The sequence below is a fragment of the Varanus komodoensis genome, unplaced genomic scaffold (assembly GCF_004798865.1).
Source record: "Varanus komodoensis strain SLA01 unplaced genomic scaffold, ASM479886v1 scaffold33, whole genome shotgun sequence".
In the NCBI taxonomy this organism is placed as follows: Eukaryota; Metazoa; Chordata; class Lepidosauria; order Squamata; family Varanidae; genus Varanus; species Varanus komodoensis.
This window is the reverse complement of record NW_025335817.1, coordinates 412,414-428,909: the sequence shown is the minus strand read 5'-3', so window position 1 is coordinate 428,909 and position 16,496 is coordinate 412,414. Positions and strand designations below refer to the sequence as shown.

The following is a 16,496-nucleotide window of genomic DNA, read 5'->3' as shown; positions in this document are numbered from 1 at the left end:
GGAGTTCTCCATCCGCAGGCACCGGGAGCAGGCATGCGACCTGGCCGAGCCGCAGGGCGAGCGCATCGGGAGCGGCCGCCGCTGCCCCGCTGCAGCCGAGCCGCGGGGCCGGATCCCCGCACGAAGCCCGAGCCAGGAACCGGCGCCTTTTACCTCCCGGCGTGTCCCTTGCATGTGCCGGCGGGGTCCCTCGGAAAGCAGGAAATCTGGCGAGAGGCTCACGGAGCGCACATACCCATCTTCTCTCTCGTGACCCTCCTCTTTGCGCCGTCCGCGATGCGACGGCGGGCCGCAGCCGCGAGGGGGCGCTGCGCTTTCATTTCCCTTTTCCAGCGGATGGGGAAGAATCTTAGCCGTATATTAAACTTTTCTTTACTGGGACAAACTGTGATCAAACAGCAAGCTCACCATCCAGCAATAGCTTTTGGGAAATGCACCAAATTCTTTTTTTTTTTTAATTTAAAGTTAGCAAAAGAAAAGCGCGTGGGGGGGGGGGAGGAGAAATGGAGGAAAAATGTCGCCTTAACGGACATGGTGTTTGGTGTCCTATGAGAATGCAGGAAGCTTTCTGCATTCTCGATGAAGCTAGTTTATGCCCTGCACGAAATATTAATCTGACATTCCTCCATTCTGCTATTTTAGCTGACGTGCGTGTGACACTAAGAGAACAAACAAGGCCTTTAAGCTAATTTGGTAGCAGTGTGAAGTTTGTTTCGAGCTTCCTTCCTGCCTCCCACAAGTTCAGATAACAGAAAAACAATGACGGAAGTTTACAAAAGCAAATCCATTCCTTCTGTACATTCTTAGTCTACAGAATTATGTTCTAGGGCATTGGATTCCTTTCAGCTTCTGATTACCTGTCAGATAAAAAGCTTGTGTCATTGAAAATAATGTCATGTCCTCATTTGCTCCTATGATTAAACACGGAAACAGTCCAGCCTAGACAGTCAGGGCTTCCTGGTTCCTTACGAATGCCAAAGGAAGTACAAGGATCGTTGTGTGATATCAAGGTGGGTGATGAATATTTCCAAAAATAAGATAGTCTGCCTCAGACCCAGGCTCAAATTCAGCCCAATGGTCTTGACCCCTTCCTCTGGCCCCTTTTCCTTCTGCCCTCCTGTCGTATGATGGCTTCCTAGCTTTTCTGCAACTTCCTTCCCATTCAAAAGGCACAATCCTATTCATGTTTAATCAGGAAAATAGTCCTAGTGTATCCAAACCAGCCATGTTTCCTTCTCCTCTGAAAGTCCAATCCTAGACATTTTATTCAGAAGCAAGTCCCACTAATCGCACCCTTATTCCCAGGTAGGTGCATCAAAGGCTACAGCTAGAGAGGACCAAAGGCTATTCAACTGGCCATTCTGACAGTTCTCCGTTATGTTTTTGAAACAACATAAATTATCTGTATTAAGCCAGCCAAATTATGGGTGCAGAGGTTCCGGTCAGCCACAGCTTATCAGTCTGGCCCTTTCATCCCATGTGCCATTTCACCTCACTGCATTTTGAATTGTTTGCAGAAGCTCCAATCGATTGCCTGTACCTTGTTTGTAGATTACATGGCCAGATAAAAAGAGTGCCAATGGGAAATCAAACCTCTTTTTCACAAATAATGTCTTGGAGAAGCATTGCTGAAACATACAGAAATGACAACCCATCTGGTCTGCTGGGTGTACTGTCCGTATTCCTTTGTTTACATATTGCTATGGTGTGGAGGTGAAGAGCATGGAATTGGGACTCAGAGGATCCAGGTTCGAGTCCCCGCTCAGCCATGGAGCCAACTGGGTGACTTTGGGCCAGTCACAGACTCTCGGTCCAACCTACCTCACAGGGTTGTTGCTGTGGGGAGAAGATGGAGGAGGAGAATGATGTCAGCTGCCTTGAGCCCTCTGTGGGAAAAAGGCAGGATATAAATCGGGAAATAAATAAATAAATGGTGCTCCCCCCAGATGTCTATGAAAAAAAACTACCCGTGCAGGTTACCTGGGATACTACCTGGCCAACTGGCCTCTTAGGACACAGCAAATCAACTGAAATCCTGGCAATATGTTACCACTTGAGAACTAAACAGCCCATTGCAGGATCTTTGAAAAAAAAGCCTTGCATTTCTTTCCAGTACCTCCACAGAGAGGAAAGCAGAGGCCTCAAGGGTGCGCCTGTGTGCTAGGCTGATATGCTTGCAGATACCTGGCTTGGTGCCCACTAAATGTCCTGTCCCTCCCAATTTTATTGAAGATTTTCCAAGATTTGTTTTCGAACTGTGAAGCGGGCATGCCCTCTCTCATGCCGTTTAACCGGGGTTCAGGAGAGTGGCTTTGTTTATTCTAGCCTGTATTTTCCCTTCAAGGAACCTGAGGTGGCTTACAGAATCCTGCTCCTCGCCAGTTTGTCCTCACGACAACCCTGAAAGGTAGGCTAGGCTGAGAGCCCATGGCTGCCCAAAGTCACCTAGTGAGCTTAGCACCTGGATCTCCTTCTCCCCGTGCGACGTGTTAAGCTGCACGTCCCGGCAGTCCTGTGCTCGGAGCTCAAACGCCGCATCGGCGCTGCACTTCGGGGCTTGAGCGAGTTATTTTCCTGCCGGCCTCGCTCGCTTGCCTTCGCGGCTGGCCGTGCCCACGACGGCGGTCATTTCCTGAATGGGCAAGCGCCCGTTCTCACGGCAACCATTTCGCAGGAGCGAGGCGCTTGCCCACGATGCCAGATGCGTCCGGCCACCCACACTGCTGGCAAGCCCAGGGCGAGCTGCCTGCGGCGGAAGCGCCTCGGGGCGCGTGGAAGGGCCTCGCATCCGACGCCCGGGGACGATTCCCGGCGCCCTCGGTCTCCCGCAGCCGGGCTCTGTCACGCGCTTCAGCGGCTGAGGCTCTCGGCGGGCAGCCGGGCGCCCCGCTTCCTCCGGGGTCGCGCAGGCCGCCTGCAGACGCGCAGGATCGCGCCCCTCCGTTGCGCGCCGCGCAGGATCCCCGGGGTGGCGCTCCCTCGTCGGCCCCGCCCGGAGCCGGCTGTCACCGGGGGGGGCGTGGCCCGCGGCTCCCGCCAATCCGCTCCCGGTGCGGGTCGAGCCGCCCGCTCCGATTGGCCGAGGCGGGGCCAGCGCCAGCGCTGCAGGCGGAGGCGGTGGCAGCGAGGAGGCCGCGGCCTGTCCCAGCGGGCCATCCATCCAGCCGGTCGCCGGTCGCCGGTCGCCCCGCCCGCCAGCCCGCCAGCGCCCGCCGCCGGGAGGGAAGGAGCGAGCGGCGCGCGAGGCGCCGCGCCCCGCCATGGCTTCGTCTCGGTGGGCGCCCAAGGTGAGCGCTGAGGTGACCTTGGCCGCGGCGGCCTCGCCCTCGCCGTCTCCCCGCGCGGGCTCCCTTAGGAGGGCTCAGCCCGCGCCCGCGCCGCCGAGGTCTCGCGAGGGTTCGCTCCGCTCGGCCAGCCTGGCCCCCCTCCCCCCCGCGCTCATGACCGCCCTGCGAGGTGGGCCACGCGCGTGGGGCGGGGCGGGGCGCTCGCGGAGGATGCGCCCGCTCGCCGCCGCTCCCTGGCGCCGGAGCCCCCGGGCCCCTCCAGCGCCGCCTGACCCGCACAACCGCCCTGCGAGGTCAGCCGCGCCGGGGGGCGCCACGGCACCCCGCAGCAGGGCTTACCGGGCGGAGTCGCCGCGTGGCCGGGGCCGCAGGGCGCCGTTCTGGCCCCCGCGCGCTGCGGCATCCGCAGGAAGCGGCTGGAGAGGTCCTCGGGGGGGGGGGCGGCCGCCCCCCACCTTGCACCCAGGCCGGCTGCGGCGGCGGCGGGGCTGAACCAGCGCCTGAGCGTGGCGACGGGCGGACGAGGGCCAGCAAGCCAGAGCCGAATCCAGGCAGGGCAGAGGTGCTGCTGATGCGTCGCCGGCTCCCCTGTCCCGGTGGGGTATCGCCCCGTCCTGGACGGGGCTGCACTCCCCCTCCTGCTTGGGGTGCTTCCGAGCCGCCCCTGGAGCACCGGGTGGGCTCTGGGCCAGGAGAGCCTTCGATCCGCTCCGGTGAATTCGGCAGCTTTGACCTTGCCTTGCCAACAGAACCTGGCAGCAGGAATCCCTGCCCTGGCAGCCCCTCGGCTGGACTACTCTAATGCGCTTTATATGGGGCTGCCCCTGAGAACTTCAGCTGATGAAAAGTAGAGCAGCCAGATTGCCACCAAGGAGTAGGGGCAGTAAACAAAGAGCAGCAGTTGTATGCAGTCAGCTGAGTGCAGCCTGCGAAAATAACTACTGTGTAGTTAAACAACAAACAAACAAACAAACTCCATTGTGTCCCTCGCAGGTCCTATGGTTGATCTCTATCTTTTATACATTTACAGAGTTAGCCAGTTGGAAGCATATTAGAACAGCGAATATTCTACTTTGCTGACTATATAAGAGCCTGGCATATGCAAGATCCAAACCCTTTAAAAGCAAGCATGGAAAATAGCTAAACTGCAAAATGCCTTTCTAATACCTTTCATTGGGTTCTAAGTTACCTTCCACGTGGCAGACAGAATTTTCAGGCATTGTTTGGAGCAGTGTTTGATTTCTTAAGGTGATATGTTGTTATGAAACAACAATATATTTATATATTGCTGTCTGACGCTAACCCAGCAATAACATATAGTGTCGCTAAATTCTTTGCGGCCACGATGGGTGTCCGAAGACAGATCATGGGGGATTGTGGCTCTGCCTAGCTGGACAAGGAAAAAGTCTGGGATCATTACCGATTTAAGATGACTGATGTTGTGTTGAAGTATTTATTAATCCACGTGGGGTTTTAATATAGATAATGTTTTATATATTTACTTTTTAAAATCTATATATTTATTGAATGGAGCTGGGCTTTGACCGCAATAAAGCTTATCTATCTGTCTAAGGTGATATGGCAAGCACACTAGCTTAGGATAATTAAAACTCTAGTACGATACTTTATCATTTTAGTTGCAAGGACATTAATGGTTAAAAGATGAGTGTCGAAATACAACTGCTATGAGGCAAGGGGCTGTTGCAGGCCTGGGCCCAATCTCACTCCGGCTTGGTGCCGTTATGCTAATTTGGCCGAGGTATGCTCCCGGGCCTACGCAAAATCAAACCTACCTTATAGTGCAAGATTCCCTGTGGAGAATCTGCCCCAGGATAAGGAGGAGGCCCACTGATCGCAGCCCAGTTCGCTTCTGCCAATAATGAGGCTGTCAGAAGTCCATAGACACATCCTGAAAGACAAAATACTTCAGTTGATAAACATTATAAACATGGCAGCATCAAGCCAGGAAAACCTTGTACATGCACACAAGGGATCCTAAAGAAACAGTTCTCCCATTTTAATTCCAAACCTCTTGTTAAAACTCTGAGTTTTAAATAGCAGGTTATAGTTCTTCTCATTTCACCTTCCTGTGACTTCATTCGTAGGCCATAACACAATTGATACTTTGAAAATATGTATGTACACAACACAAACATGTTTTGGAAAGTGTGAGCTGTTGCATATACAGACTTGGCAGGAGTCTTTAGTAGACAGGAGTCTTCCTTTCCTATTGTTCTGGTTGTCTAAAAAAAATCATATTTCTGTGTTTGTTACCTTTCCACAGGTCTTTCGTTTACTAGGGGGGTTCAAAAGCCAAAAACAGGTGACCAGAAGTTTTGGTAGTGCTGTGAGTATACTAGTATAATTTTTTCTTTAAGAAGCTTCTCAAGAAAGTGCTGCCTTTACCCTTGTTTAGCATAATTGTGCTGAAAATAATCTGTTACGTTACCACACACTAAAAGATGACCTACTAGTGTCATTCATAAACTTCAGTAGAAAGATCTCTGTGTGGTTGCAGTCTTGGGGAAAATTCTATTCACCCCTGTTTAAAGTAGGCAATAAAAGCTTTTGGAGGCACTTTTTTCTATTTCTTTTCAAAACCTAATTCTACGGAAAAAAAATTCTCTGATCATATTTGCACATCATTTGAATAGTTTGCATTAGCCAGTTGATGGTTGGAAAATTTCAAAGGGAAAAAATGTTGAGAACCTTCTTATCTTCTACACCAATGTTTTGGATGCTTCCTTTTACATAATAGCATTATTTTTGCTATTTAGAATAGATTCCTCCGCTTCTTAGATCCGATCCTTGATTTATTTTAGTTCGTTTTTTTAGAGCTATCCATCAACAGCCATTTTGAGTACTGAAGTACTCCACACATGGTCTTCTTAGCACAGCTAGCATTGTATTCCTTGACATGTTTTGGGTTATAGCTCCTGTTGGCTCCAGCCAGCGTAGGCCCTCTGAAATGGAGCATGGTTTACCCCTTCGGAAGGGAAAACCATCCTAAAATGTAGGATGGATCATGGATCCAACCCAGCTTCTAAACACTGCACCACATGAGCTCTTGTCCTTACTGGGACTACTTTAGACTGTGGGGTAGAGGACCATATGTTTAAATGTTCCCCCTGCTTAAACGATTCCCTGTATACAGAACCTGCTTCTTTAGAGGGGGTGCAAGTTACTCATCCTGAAAAGGCAGACTCCATTATTACAGTGCTTGCTGATGGCATGTTTGTTTTCATTTAATTTCTGGGCAACGGTCACCATAAAGTACCTGTTCACCATGCCAGTGACCTGCAAATTTCTGTAAATCTTTGTGTAATCCTTGTATCTGGTGGACTATTATTTTACATCTAGAATCAGACGGTAACTTTGATCCCAGGAGATGGCATTGGACCAGAAATTTCTGCTGCTGTCGTGGAGATTTTTGGAGCTGCTAAGGTAAGCTGCTCTGATGGATGCGTGTGTTGCTTTAGTTCCTTCTGACTCTGTTGGATTTGTTCGTTTATGGGACAAGTTAGCGATCGGTCTCTCTTCACTTTGAGGAAGAGCCAGTGTGTGAAGGAACAGTTTACTCCTTATTAGGGGAAAGCAGTGGCTTTTGGGGCTCAAGATACCTTGACTATGACAGTGCATAATCTTCAGGTGATGTGTTAAAAGTCCTGAACTTTGTGTCAGAGCTTTGGCAATTAATGGCATTGTACTGTGCATTTTGTCTGTGCATTGATCATCAGGGAAAAATGCCCCGCAGGTGCTTAGATGTAATACATGTTTGTCGTTGCTGCTGCATGTTTTTTGGTGTTCTGTGCTGCAGGATGTTGGGGATGTGGGAAAAAGACCGTGATGTATAGAGAGCCTTGGATTTGGGTACTTTCTGCCCTCTTCCTCCCAATATTTTATAACCACTAAGGTCGGAAGCCTATAGCTGTTCCATAAAACGAGCCAAACGACTGGCGTGTCCAGAATTGTTGTTCAGGGCATTTGTCTTCCACGCCTCCATCATTATGAAACATAGCCTCACCACAAACCTTTTGACACATCTCAGTCTCGTCTTGATAATCAAGAAGGAATGGAATGGACCAGTGTACAGTGTAGCCCCTGAGAGTGCACTGATTTCAGGTTTGGTGTCGATTCAGTGGTTCAGTAAGTAACGGTATGTGCTTGACATGAATGCGATCCTTTAACTTCATAGCATTACTTACGTGCATGGCACTTCACAGCACTTACTAGATGCAGAAGAGGCCCGTACAATGAAGGGATTTCTGCGGATTGATATTTAAATTTATCTGCAGGATTCATGGGAGATCACCTGGGCACTCTGGCTAGGTGCTGACAGACCCAAACAGGCTGTGCTTGGGCTAGGTTTCTGGCTTGTGAGTTTCCACACAGTTGCCCTTCCCCCTAAATTTAGATATGGGGTGCAACCGAGGCAGCAAAAAGGCAGAGATAGCTAAATACGGATGTGGGCAATATGTCAGCATCTTTGCAATCCTTCCCAGGGTGAAAGCCCAGCTACACGAGCTGTTTTAAAAAGGGATATTCCCCAGGTGACTCTCTGTGAAGGAAGCTGGGAAAGACCTGCCAACTGGGTTACTTTTAAATTTAGAGAAGGGGTGCAAGTGAATCTGCTCCTCTCCATCAGGAGTCTTGGATCAATTCCAAACCCCTGTGAATATTGCAGGAAAAAGTCTCCTTAGGAGAGTTTCACAGCAGACCTGGAACGATTTCTGTTGACTTCAATCTATAGAGATCCGATTTGGCATGTTTACTTGAGTTGTACTTAGTTAAACAGAAGTAAAGGAAAGCATACTACATGCAGTATTATCTCGTAATTTTTTTCCATCAGGCAAAGTAGTTGAACTAAAACATTTGATTAATCAAATGTACTTGATGTGGTATCAGTGTTATAATCAACTTCAAAGCTTTACTTAGGCCTTTTTTTTTCTGGAATTCAAGTAAACTGTTAACATACTAATTTTAGCATGACTCCTAGGGATAGTCCCCTGAAAAAACTGAGTTGCAACCTTAATTTTAATCTTGCTAGTATTGTATCAGTTCCAGTTACACAACTGTTTTAATTCATCCTAGTACTATTGTGAAAAAATGCATTCTAGAAAATGGAAACTCTTCCACCTCAGGGCACTGGTTCTGAGATGAACCTGCTTTAGCCAGACGGGCATTTTATCATGCTTTGTTGTTGTGAGTCGCGAAGTCGTGTCCGACCCCTCGCGACCCCATGGACAACATTCCTCCAGGCCCTCCTGTCCTCCACCGTCCCCCGGAGTCCACCCAAGCCCACCCCCACTGCTGCACTGGCCCCATCCAGCCACCTCATCCTCTGCCGTCCCCTTCTTCTTTTGCCATCTATTGTTCCCAGCATTGGGCTCTTCTCCAGGGAGTCCTTCCTTCTCATTAGGTGGCCAAAGTCATGCTAAGCGGTAGCATTTAAAGCTTTCTGGTTACACCTTGCATTACTTTTTCCGGCTTTCCATAGCTACCCCTCCTAATTTGTGACAGGGCTCACAAAGTCAAGGGAGGTAAAGAAGCCATTCTAGCTTATTTTCCTGCCTCATGAAAGCCATTTACCCTTGCCGTGCAAACCCGTTCTGTGAACTTAGAACATGCCCTGGAGGTCATTTGTAAACCCACTGGCCCCAACTCTTATCAGGTTCAGATGACATAACCAACCACGCCTGGTAAGAATTACCGTAGTTGGCAACATACAGTCGGCACAGATGGGACACGAAAATAAGCCACGGTGGCTAATTTTCCTTCCCTGATCCTACAGAGCACCCTCCGTTTCTGTGTAACATCACCCATTAGTCTTCCAACGCAAGGTAAGGGATTCCAAGGCCGTGGACAAAATGCCTTCGACCATCACTTGTCGTTTTTCCAAACTAGCTCAGAAGATAATTTGAATCCATTATGTTTAGGCACCTGTTCAGTTCGAAGAGAGAAATGTGACGGCAATCCAAGGGCCAGGAGGAAAGTGGACAATCCCCCACGATGCCAAAGAATCTATGGACAAGAACAAGATCGGGCTGAAAGGTAGACGCTTCATCTTCTCGTGCATATAGCAGTTTTGCGTTGCTTGGTAGCTGCGTTGAGCCTGCAAAACAGCCTGAACGTCCCAGGTTTACAAGTCACCTTAGAGTCTGTTCCATTCTGCTTTTACACCCACATTTTAGAAATGCAGGGTGGGCAGAGGGGAGAGCAGGAAATCCTAACTGAACCCGCTGCCCATTCCCTCTTGCTTCTCCACAACAAACAGACATTCTTATCCACTTCCCCCCGACATTGTTTCTCCCTAGACTCAACTGCGGTGGTGGATTTGCCTAGCCTAGTCTTCCCCATCCTGCTCTGATGAGCTGGAGAGACAACAGCTCAGAAACGGAGCACCTGTTGTAGCTGCAGAGGGTTGTGGACTCGGTCTTTGGCAGCACTGGTAGGAAAGATCGAGTCACATGTGATGGGAAAGCCCTCCTCCTGAACCCCCGGAGACCTACTGCAGTCAGAGTAGCCATACGCTATGTAAGACGGGCAAGTAGTGGGAGCTTGTGTAAGGCAGCTTCCTGCATTCCTAGTCCGTCCCAGCTTGTCGGCTTCTCTTGCACACTTCCTCTTTTACTAGCTTCCAGAAACCACTGACAAAGATCCCAGAGTGGAAAAAGTCTGAACACCACAGGGAATAAATATAAGCCAATGAGCCTTTCCACAGAACTATTCTAAACCTTCCTCTCCTGTTAAAATGCTACAGTCGAGGTTGGGGAACATTTTCCCAGAATGAATCCCCATTGTAAGATAACTTCACAGTGCAAGCCGTACTCCGCAGGAAGTTGCAACAATCTCCTTAGAACTGAACCAGTATCAATAAGGCATGAGAACGGCCTTTTCTCCAGCTTCAGACCCAAAGATTTAACTTGGGAGTGGCAGAAAAAAATGCTTTTGCTATGACATAAGAAGGATCTAACGTTTGTGCTCTGAACTGGAATTTGCCCACCTGTTCTGAATCTGTTTCAGGTCCTTTGAAAACTCCCATAGCAGCTGGCCACCCGTCAATGAATCTGCTGCTTCGTAAAACATTTGACCTTTACGCCAATGTCCGCCCTTGTGTGTCGATCGAAGGCTACAAAACCCCTTACACAGATGTTGACATTGTCACAATACGAGAGAACACGGAAGGCGAATACAGCGGAATTGAGCATGTGGTACGTTCAGAGAGCAGAAGCAGATCTCACCCTTCCAGATAACACAAATGGCCTGAAGTAGGAAGTACTTAAACAAATTAACTCTTAATCACAGCAGATACATTTAACTTTGAATAATACAGTGTCCTGCAGGCTTGATGATTCATCAAACCCTTCTGGAGCTATCCAGAGTCTTTTAATAACTTGGCTTTTTACTACCCACATAACTCTTGTATGTCTTTCAGATTGTTGATGGCGTCGTGCAGAGTATCAAACTCATCACAGAAGATGCAAGCAAACGTATTGCTGACTTTGCTTTTGAGTATGCCAGAAACAATCAAAGAAGCAAAGTTACGGCTGTGCATAAAGCAAACATTATGTACGTGATTTTAACAGAGTAACCTAGTGCTAATGTTTGCAATCCTTACTTCTCTGGCTGTTTAATGGAGAAACGTGTACTGATCCGCTGCCACATTGCACTGCCAGCAGTGGAAGCAATATATTTCATGCACCCTACTTTTCATCACTGGACTTTGCTTGAAGCTTAAACTCTGTGCCTTAAAGAAGTTTAAGACAGTTCGACATGTTAATGGTGCAAGGGCTGGCTGGGGCATGCCGGTTGTGGCAGGACGTTTTTTTCTGTCCAGATCTGTCACTAAAACATGATTGCTCTCAGCTGTATGAAGTTAACATTTCTGTTTGGAAACTTTGGAGAGTTAGTTGGCTAGGTAGGTGGTTATCTTGCGTCAGTTTTAGGGCAGTACTCTGCTCTCAAAAGTGTCCTGGAAGGTCAGAGCCCTTCCATGGGAGCATTTGAACTCCATTGCACACTCCTTCTGGCTTGTCCTTGCTTTTACTTTATTATTCCATTTATATCCCACCTTTCTTCCTCTTACAGGGAATCCAAGGCAGCTTACATAATCCTCTTCCTCTCCATTTTATCCTCATAACAACCCTGTGAGGTAGGTTAGGCTGAGAGCCGGTGACTGGCCCAAAGTCACCCAGTCAGTTTCCTAGCTGTGTGGAGATCAAAACCAACTTCCCAAAGCCCCCAGCACTCTAAGCACGATGCCACTCTGGCTGTCATGAATGCTAAGAGACCAGCTTCTGATGTAACCTGGAAACCTTTTCTCCTGTGATCAGATCTCTTTTGACTTTTAATTGCCTTCACTGGCCTTTTTACTGCAAAATGTTTTGAGCAGAGGCTGTAGGAATTAGATGCGAGGAATTCTGGCCATGCAGGATTCTGAGCTCTCTGTGTGTGATTTTTATTTTAAATATACTTCACAGCTTGGAAGAACAGTATGGAAAAACTGACACTATATTACTGGTAAGACCACTTGTCCCTAAGGGTAGAAAGCACAAAAATATCTTGATTTGTCTGCACCCTGTTCCTTTAGATGACTACTATAAAGGTTAATACCTTGCTTAATATAAAGGCTATATTTGAGGTACAGAAGTACCCTAAAGTGGAAGCATTCCTGGAGGAAGTATTAATCCAGGAGGTTCATCCAGGTGGCTCCTAACCTGTTGCTATCTTTCTTGTTAATCTGCAGGCGAATGTCTGACGGACTGTTCCTGAAAAAATGCAGGGAAGCAGCAGAAAACTGTAAAGATATCAAGTTTAACGAAATGTATCTCGACACTGTGTGTCTGAATGTGAGTATGCAGCAAACTTTGTGGTCGGGTTTAATAGTTGCGGTTTCAAGTCATCTTAAAACCAGAGGCCTCTCTGTTATCCCTTAGATGGTGCAGGATCCGTCACAGTTCGATGTCCTTGTCATGCCAAACTTGTACGGCGACATCCTTAGGTAAGTCGGCTGGAGCCGGAGCAAGTCTCCGGCCCAGTCCATTTCCCCTCAGCGATGCTTGTTGGCTCATCCTTTCAGAGCCCCTGCCACCCTCGCTGGCACGCCGGTTTTTGGGAATACTGAAGGGCCTAACGCATGGGCCTGTTTCTGATCTTTGCATTTGCCTTCCAGTGATCTGTGTGCAGGGTTGATTGGGGGCCTCGGAGTAACGCCAAGCGGGAACATTGGCGCTAACGGAGTGGCGATCTTTGAATCGGTAAGGTCTCTCCTGTGAAATGAAATTCTGGAGCAAGGCCCTTACTGGAGCCTCCCAGCCCTGTGAATCCGCTATAATTCGCTGCTCTTGCAGGTGCCTCCAGCCTTCAGGGTTTAATCCGTGCATTTCAGGGCTGTTCAAATCCCTGTAATCAATGGATGTACATATTGCTGAAAGTAGCTCATTATCAAGGGCAGGATTGTCAAGGGCACCTTTAGTCTCCTAAATGGGATATATTTTCATTTTTGAAAGAAACTTACCATTAGCAGATTACTAGCTCTTCTTGTATAGAAAGACTCTACAGGACATTGCTAAGCATATTATTCATGTGAACAAGAGCCTTATTATTTTATTATTATTCCATTGCATTTATATCCCACTTTTTTTTTCTCTCTTGTGAGAAGCCCAGGGAAGGTTACGTAACTCCATTTTATCCTAACATCCCTATGATGTAGCTCAGGCTGGCCCTAAGTCTCACTGCATGGCCAAATGGGGACAAACCCGCATCTCCCAGGTCCCCAGCCCAACACTGTCTGCCACAGCACACTCGCTCTCGATAGCTTTGTGCTGGCATCTTCCGTCCTTGGAAAGAGTATCTTGGTCACACTTGGCATGACCAAGAGATGGGGTAGGTGAAGGCTTCTCACTTTCTCAGCCGGTCTTGCAGCCCTCCCTCGTTTCTTCAGCAGCAGGGGAGTAGCCATCACGCACAGCGTCTTACCGCCTTCGGGAAGCCTGCTCAGAAGGAAAACCCCACCTCTTGTTGCACGTGAAGCCTTTTGGCTGACACTTAGTAGGCTTTGAAGGAAAGCGAAAAAGGATGCATCGACCCCCAGAGCTGAACCGCTGGTGCCGGATGAACAGCTCTTTATCGAGAGAAACACATCATTGCGCTTCAGCCTTTTGACTAAGATCAAGGGCACAGATTAGTCAGCGTGACAGACATTCCTCCTTTTCGTAGGTTCACGGGACAGCTCCGGACATAGCTGGGAAAGACTTGGCGAATCCAACGGCGCTTCTCTTGAGTGCGGTGATGATGCTGCGTCACATGGGGATGCAGGAATATGCCACCAAAATAGAAGATGCATGCTTCGCCACGATCAAAGATGGGAAGGTATACCTTGTGATGTGATTCCTGCAGTAGGTGTGATCCCGATAGAACCAGAGCACGCACAGTAACCTTTGTGGAGAATTCCTTGGAAGGCTTCTTGTTGTCCAGCGCCCTTTGCTTTGGACTTGTTTCCAACTTCTTCTAGGTCTAAACCCCCAGACCCTCCCCTTAAATTAACTGGGTTGTGGCAAGTCTCCAATGTTCGTTGTTTTTGGCAGTTTCTAGTATGCAATTTTGCTGCTAGCAAGATCTGTTAATTGGGAGGTTACCAGGGCAGTAAGGCAGATAAAATCCATGTTTTGAGGTCAAGACACAAAGACCTCCAATTTTTCATGGGTGCCCTTCAAGGGACGGGGGCAGAATAAGGTTTTACCTCTTGCAGAAGGCGTCAAACTCCAGACAAGTGGGTTTTGTGGCCACACAGTGGACTGATGCATGGATCCAGATTTAGCCAACATTAGAGTAGCCCCACTGAAATCAACCTGAAGTGATCCATGACTAATCTAAATCGGGTTGCTTTGAATGGGTCCGTCTAAAGATGGCCGAGCCTGGTTCCAGTGTTCTGAATTCAAGTCGGGACGTGGCTGTGGGGTTGTAGCAAGGCAGTTCAGCTCTTCAGTTTAATGATGTGCAATTTCTCCTTTTCCCCACTCTGTATCTCTGCTATTTTAGGTCTTGACCAAGGATTTGGGAGGCAATGCAAAGTGCTCGGAGTTCACAGCAGAAATCTGCCGCAGAGTGAGGGACACGCAATAAGGTGTCTTCCTATCTTACTGGTTTCGGTTGTTCCTGATGGATGCTGTTAAAGTGCTTTAGCCGTCTGCAGTTTTTATCCATTCCCTAGAGGAAAGCAAACTTTTAGGCAGGGGGCATCCTGGTTAATAAATCCAGCGCAAATGGATGCAATTATTCCTGTGCCTGCTTTTGGTGGACTTTTTCCAAGTGCTTGCTCTGTTTATTTATTACATTGCACAATTTTTTGCAGAAATAAATTCCTTTTAACAGATGATGGTCAACCATCATCCATTATGAGCCATCCTACTTTCTGGAAACATTTGATTTTAACTTTCCCAGATGTATGGTTTTTATCACAACAACTTTAAAAAGGAGGCTCTCTATTCTAGCTTTCTGTTACCTATAAGGAACGCAGAAGCTTTTCTACGTTCAGAAAGCACAAGATATTTTTGTAAAGCAAAAAGACTTCTATTAAACTGGCTAGACAATTTGCCACAAGGAAGTTCTTTTCCTCTGCTCCTGGCACCTGAAACTTGTCCTTCAAAAGCTTGAATAAATACTTGAAACTGTGGAAAAACTTTAAAAAGTTTCAATTATTGTCTATAAATTGCAAGATGTACTATCTTTGGGGGTTGAAGGGACACTATTAAAACTTGGCCACACATCCGAATAAACCACGGTTTGTCTACACATCACCTTTCACCTCCTCTGGCTTCTTCAATGAAAGTTAGTTGATGCAAATTGATTTTTGTCTTCTGCAGATTTGGACGCAGCTTATCTGTTTATTAGATAGACATCAAATATATAATTTGCCATTACTGCTGTATCGGAAGGCCTTTTCTATTATGCTCAAGTTTATGTAATATAATAATCTTTAGTTTCTGTTTAAATATTGCTATTCGGTAATTAATGGATCTCCAGCCATTCAAATGGAAGGTGAATGAGATTGTGTTGGCAACTCAGGCCAGATGTGATGAGAGGCTCTCGACTCCCGCTGAAACCAGCAGTCTTGCGTCTCTTTCTCTCCCAGTGACCTTGTGTAATACCAAACACAAACCTTGTGTAATACTTGTTTGTGTATTACACAAACCTTGTGTAAAACCAAACACCATCCATCTGCTACTCCTCAAGCAGCACTGGATGAAGCAGAAGCAGGGACAGGGTAGTACACAACACACCCTGTGCGTTGTGTTAGTTGGTGTCACTGGGTAGGAACGGAGGGAAGCGAGAGATGCTGTTGGAGGCACCGGAATATCCCCCATCCTGTCTACTTGCAGCCCTTAATAACAGGAAATGTTGGGATGTCGAGGCTTTACCAGAAAGGCGCTGAAAGCCACGATTTTTCCCCACTCTGATGTTTTAGGCATACGAGGCACAAGCTTCCTGAACTTCTTGGGAAAATTCCACACCTAGATTCTCTCCATGGCGAGGGATAAACTCCTGACCCACACGCAAGGGCCGATAGGAGCAGCATGCCTGGCCCTGCCCGTCTCGCTTACCGTTTCAGACACAGCAAGTCTAAGTCTTTCGGGAGAGCTTCGACTTGCCCCTACGGTTCCCCATTCATTGTGCAAGCCACTAGAAGCAGTGGCGCGGCAACGACATTTGGGCAGCTAAGTCTTTTGTTTGTGTTCGCTTCTGCACTCAGAGGCATTTCGTACTGTAAGGGTAACTCTCATATGCCAAAATAGGGGCTTCTTGGCGAACTTGGGAACAGTGCTCTCGCTTAACGTAACGTTTTGGTTTTTGTTTTATTTACTGCTGCTGCTGCTTCTGTCTGTGTCTTGGATTGTACTTAAGCAAACAGAGGTACCGTTTGTGCAAAAAGCAAGGACGAATAAAGATCTGCCAAAGGCACTCGGCTTTCGTTTTTGTGCTTACAGCAGAATGCTAGGCCTGATCCAGCTTATAAGGGGAGTCCTACAGCCAAGGCGGAGCCTGGGTCTAGCGTGCTTTCCTGCAGGCAGATTTGGCCTGGAAAACGCAGCTAAGGCCTGGAAGCCTAACCGTTCTCCTGGTTGAGCTTTGCTAGAAACATGCCACCTTTGCTCATCTGAAAATCCTGCACTTAAATAGTGCTGGGAAGGGGGAAATATATTGCATTAT

The 16,496-nt window shown here is 48.0% G+C and overlaps 1 protein-coding gene across 4 annotated transcripts; it reads left to right on the top strand.

Annotated features, from left to right (window-relative positions):
• Positions 1-3,228: 3,228 nt before the first annotated feature.
• On the top strand, positions 3,229-16,247 carry IDH3A (isocitrate dehydrogenase (NAD(+)) 3 catalytic subunit alpha). Of its 4 annotated transcripts, none has more exons than XM_044438926.1 (11): positions 3,229-3,287; positions 5,572-5,634; positions 6,648-6,731; positions 9,224-9,338; positions 10,311-10,498; positions 10,723-10,856; positions 12,034-12,136; positions 12,224-12,288; positions 12,460-12,544; positions 13,506-13,658; positions 14,328-16,247. In XM_044438926.1, the coding sequence occupies exons 1-11, from the start codon at positions 3,261-3,263 to the stop codon at positions 14,409-14,411; spliced, it is 1,101 nt and encodes a 366-aa protein (XP_044294861.1). In that variant the 5' UTR covers positions 3,229-3,260; the 3' UTR covers positions 14,412-16,247. The 4 variants fall into 4 exon arrangements, with proteins under 4 accessions (XP_044294861.1, XP_044294863.1, XP_044294860.1 ...); XM_044438928.1 differs by having other exon boundaries at positions 3,246-3,287; positions 5,572-5,610; XM_044438925.1 differs by lacking the exon at positions 3,229-3,287 and having other exon boundaries at positions 5,410-5,610.
• The last annotated feature ends 249 nt before the right edge of the window (positions 16,248-16,496 follow it).

What these genes read in the sequence shown, in the direction of transcription:
- IDH3A (XM_044438924.1), top strand. Translation starts at nt 5,425, where the DNA reads ATGTACACAACACAAACATGTTTTGGAAAGTGTGAGCTGTTGCATATA. An exon ending in AGATTTTTGGAGCTGCTAAG is followed by an intron (nt 6,732 to 9,223) that starts GTAAGCTGCTCT and finishes CATTATGTTTAG; the next exon opens with GCACCTGTTCAGTTCGAAGA. An exon ending in ACAGCGGAATTGAGCATGTG is followed by an intron (nt 10,499 to 10,722) that starts GTACGTTCAGAG and finishes TATGTCTTTCAG; the next exon opens with ATTGTTGATGGCGTCGTGCA.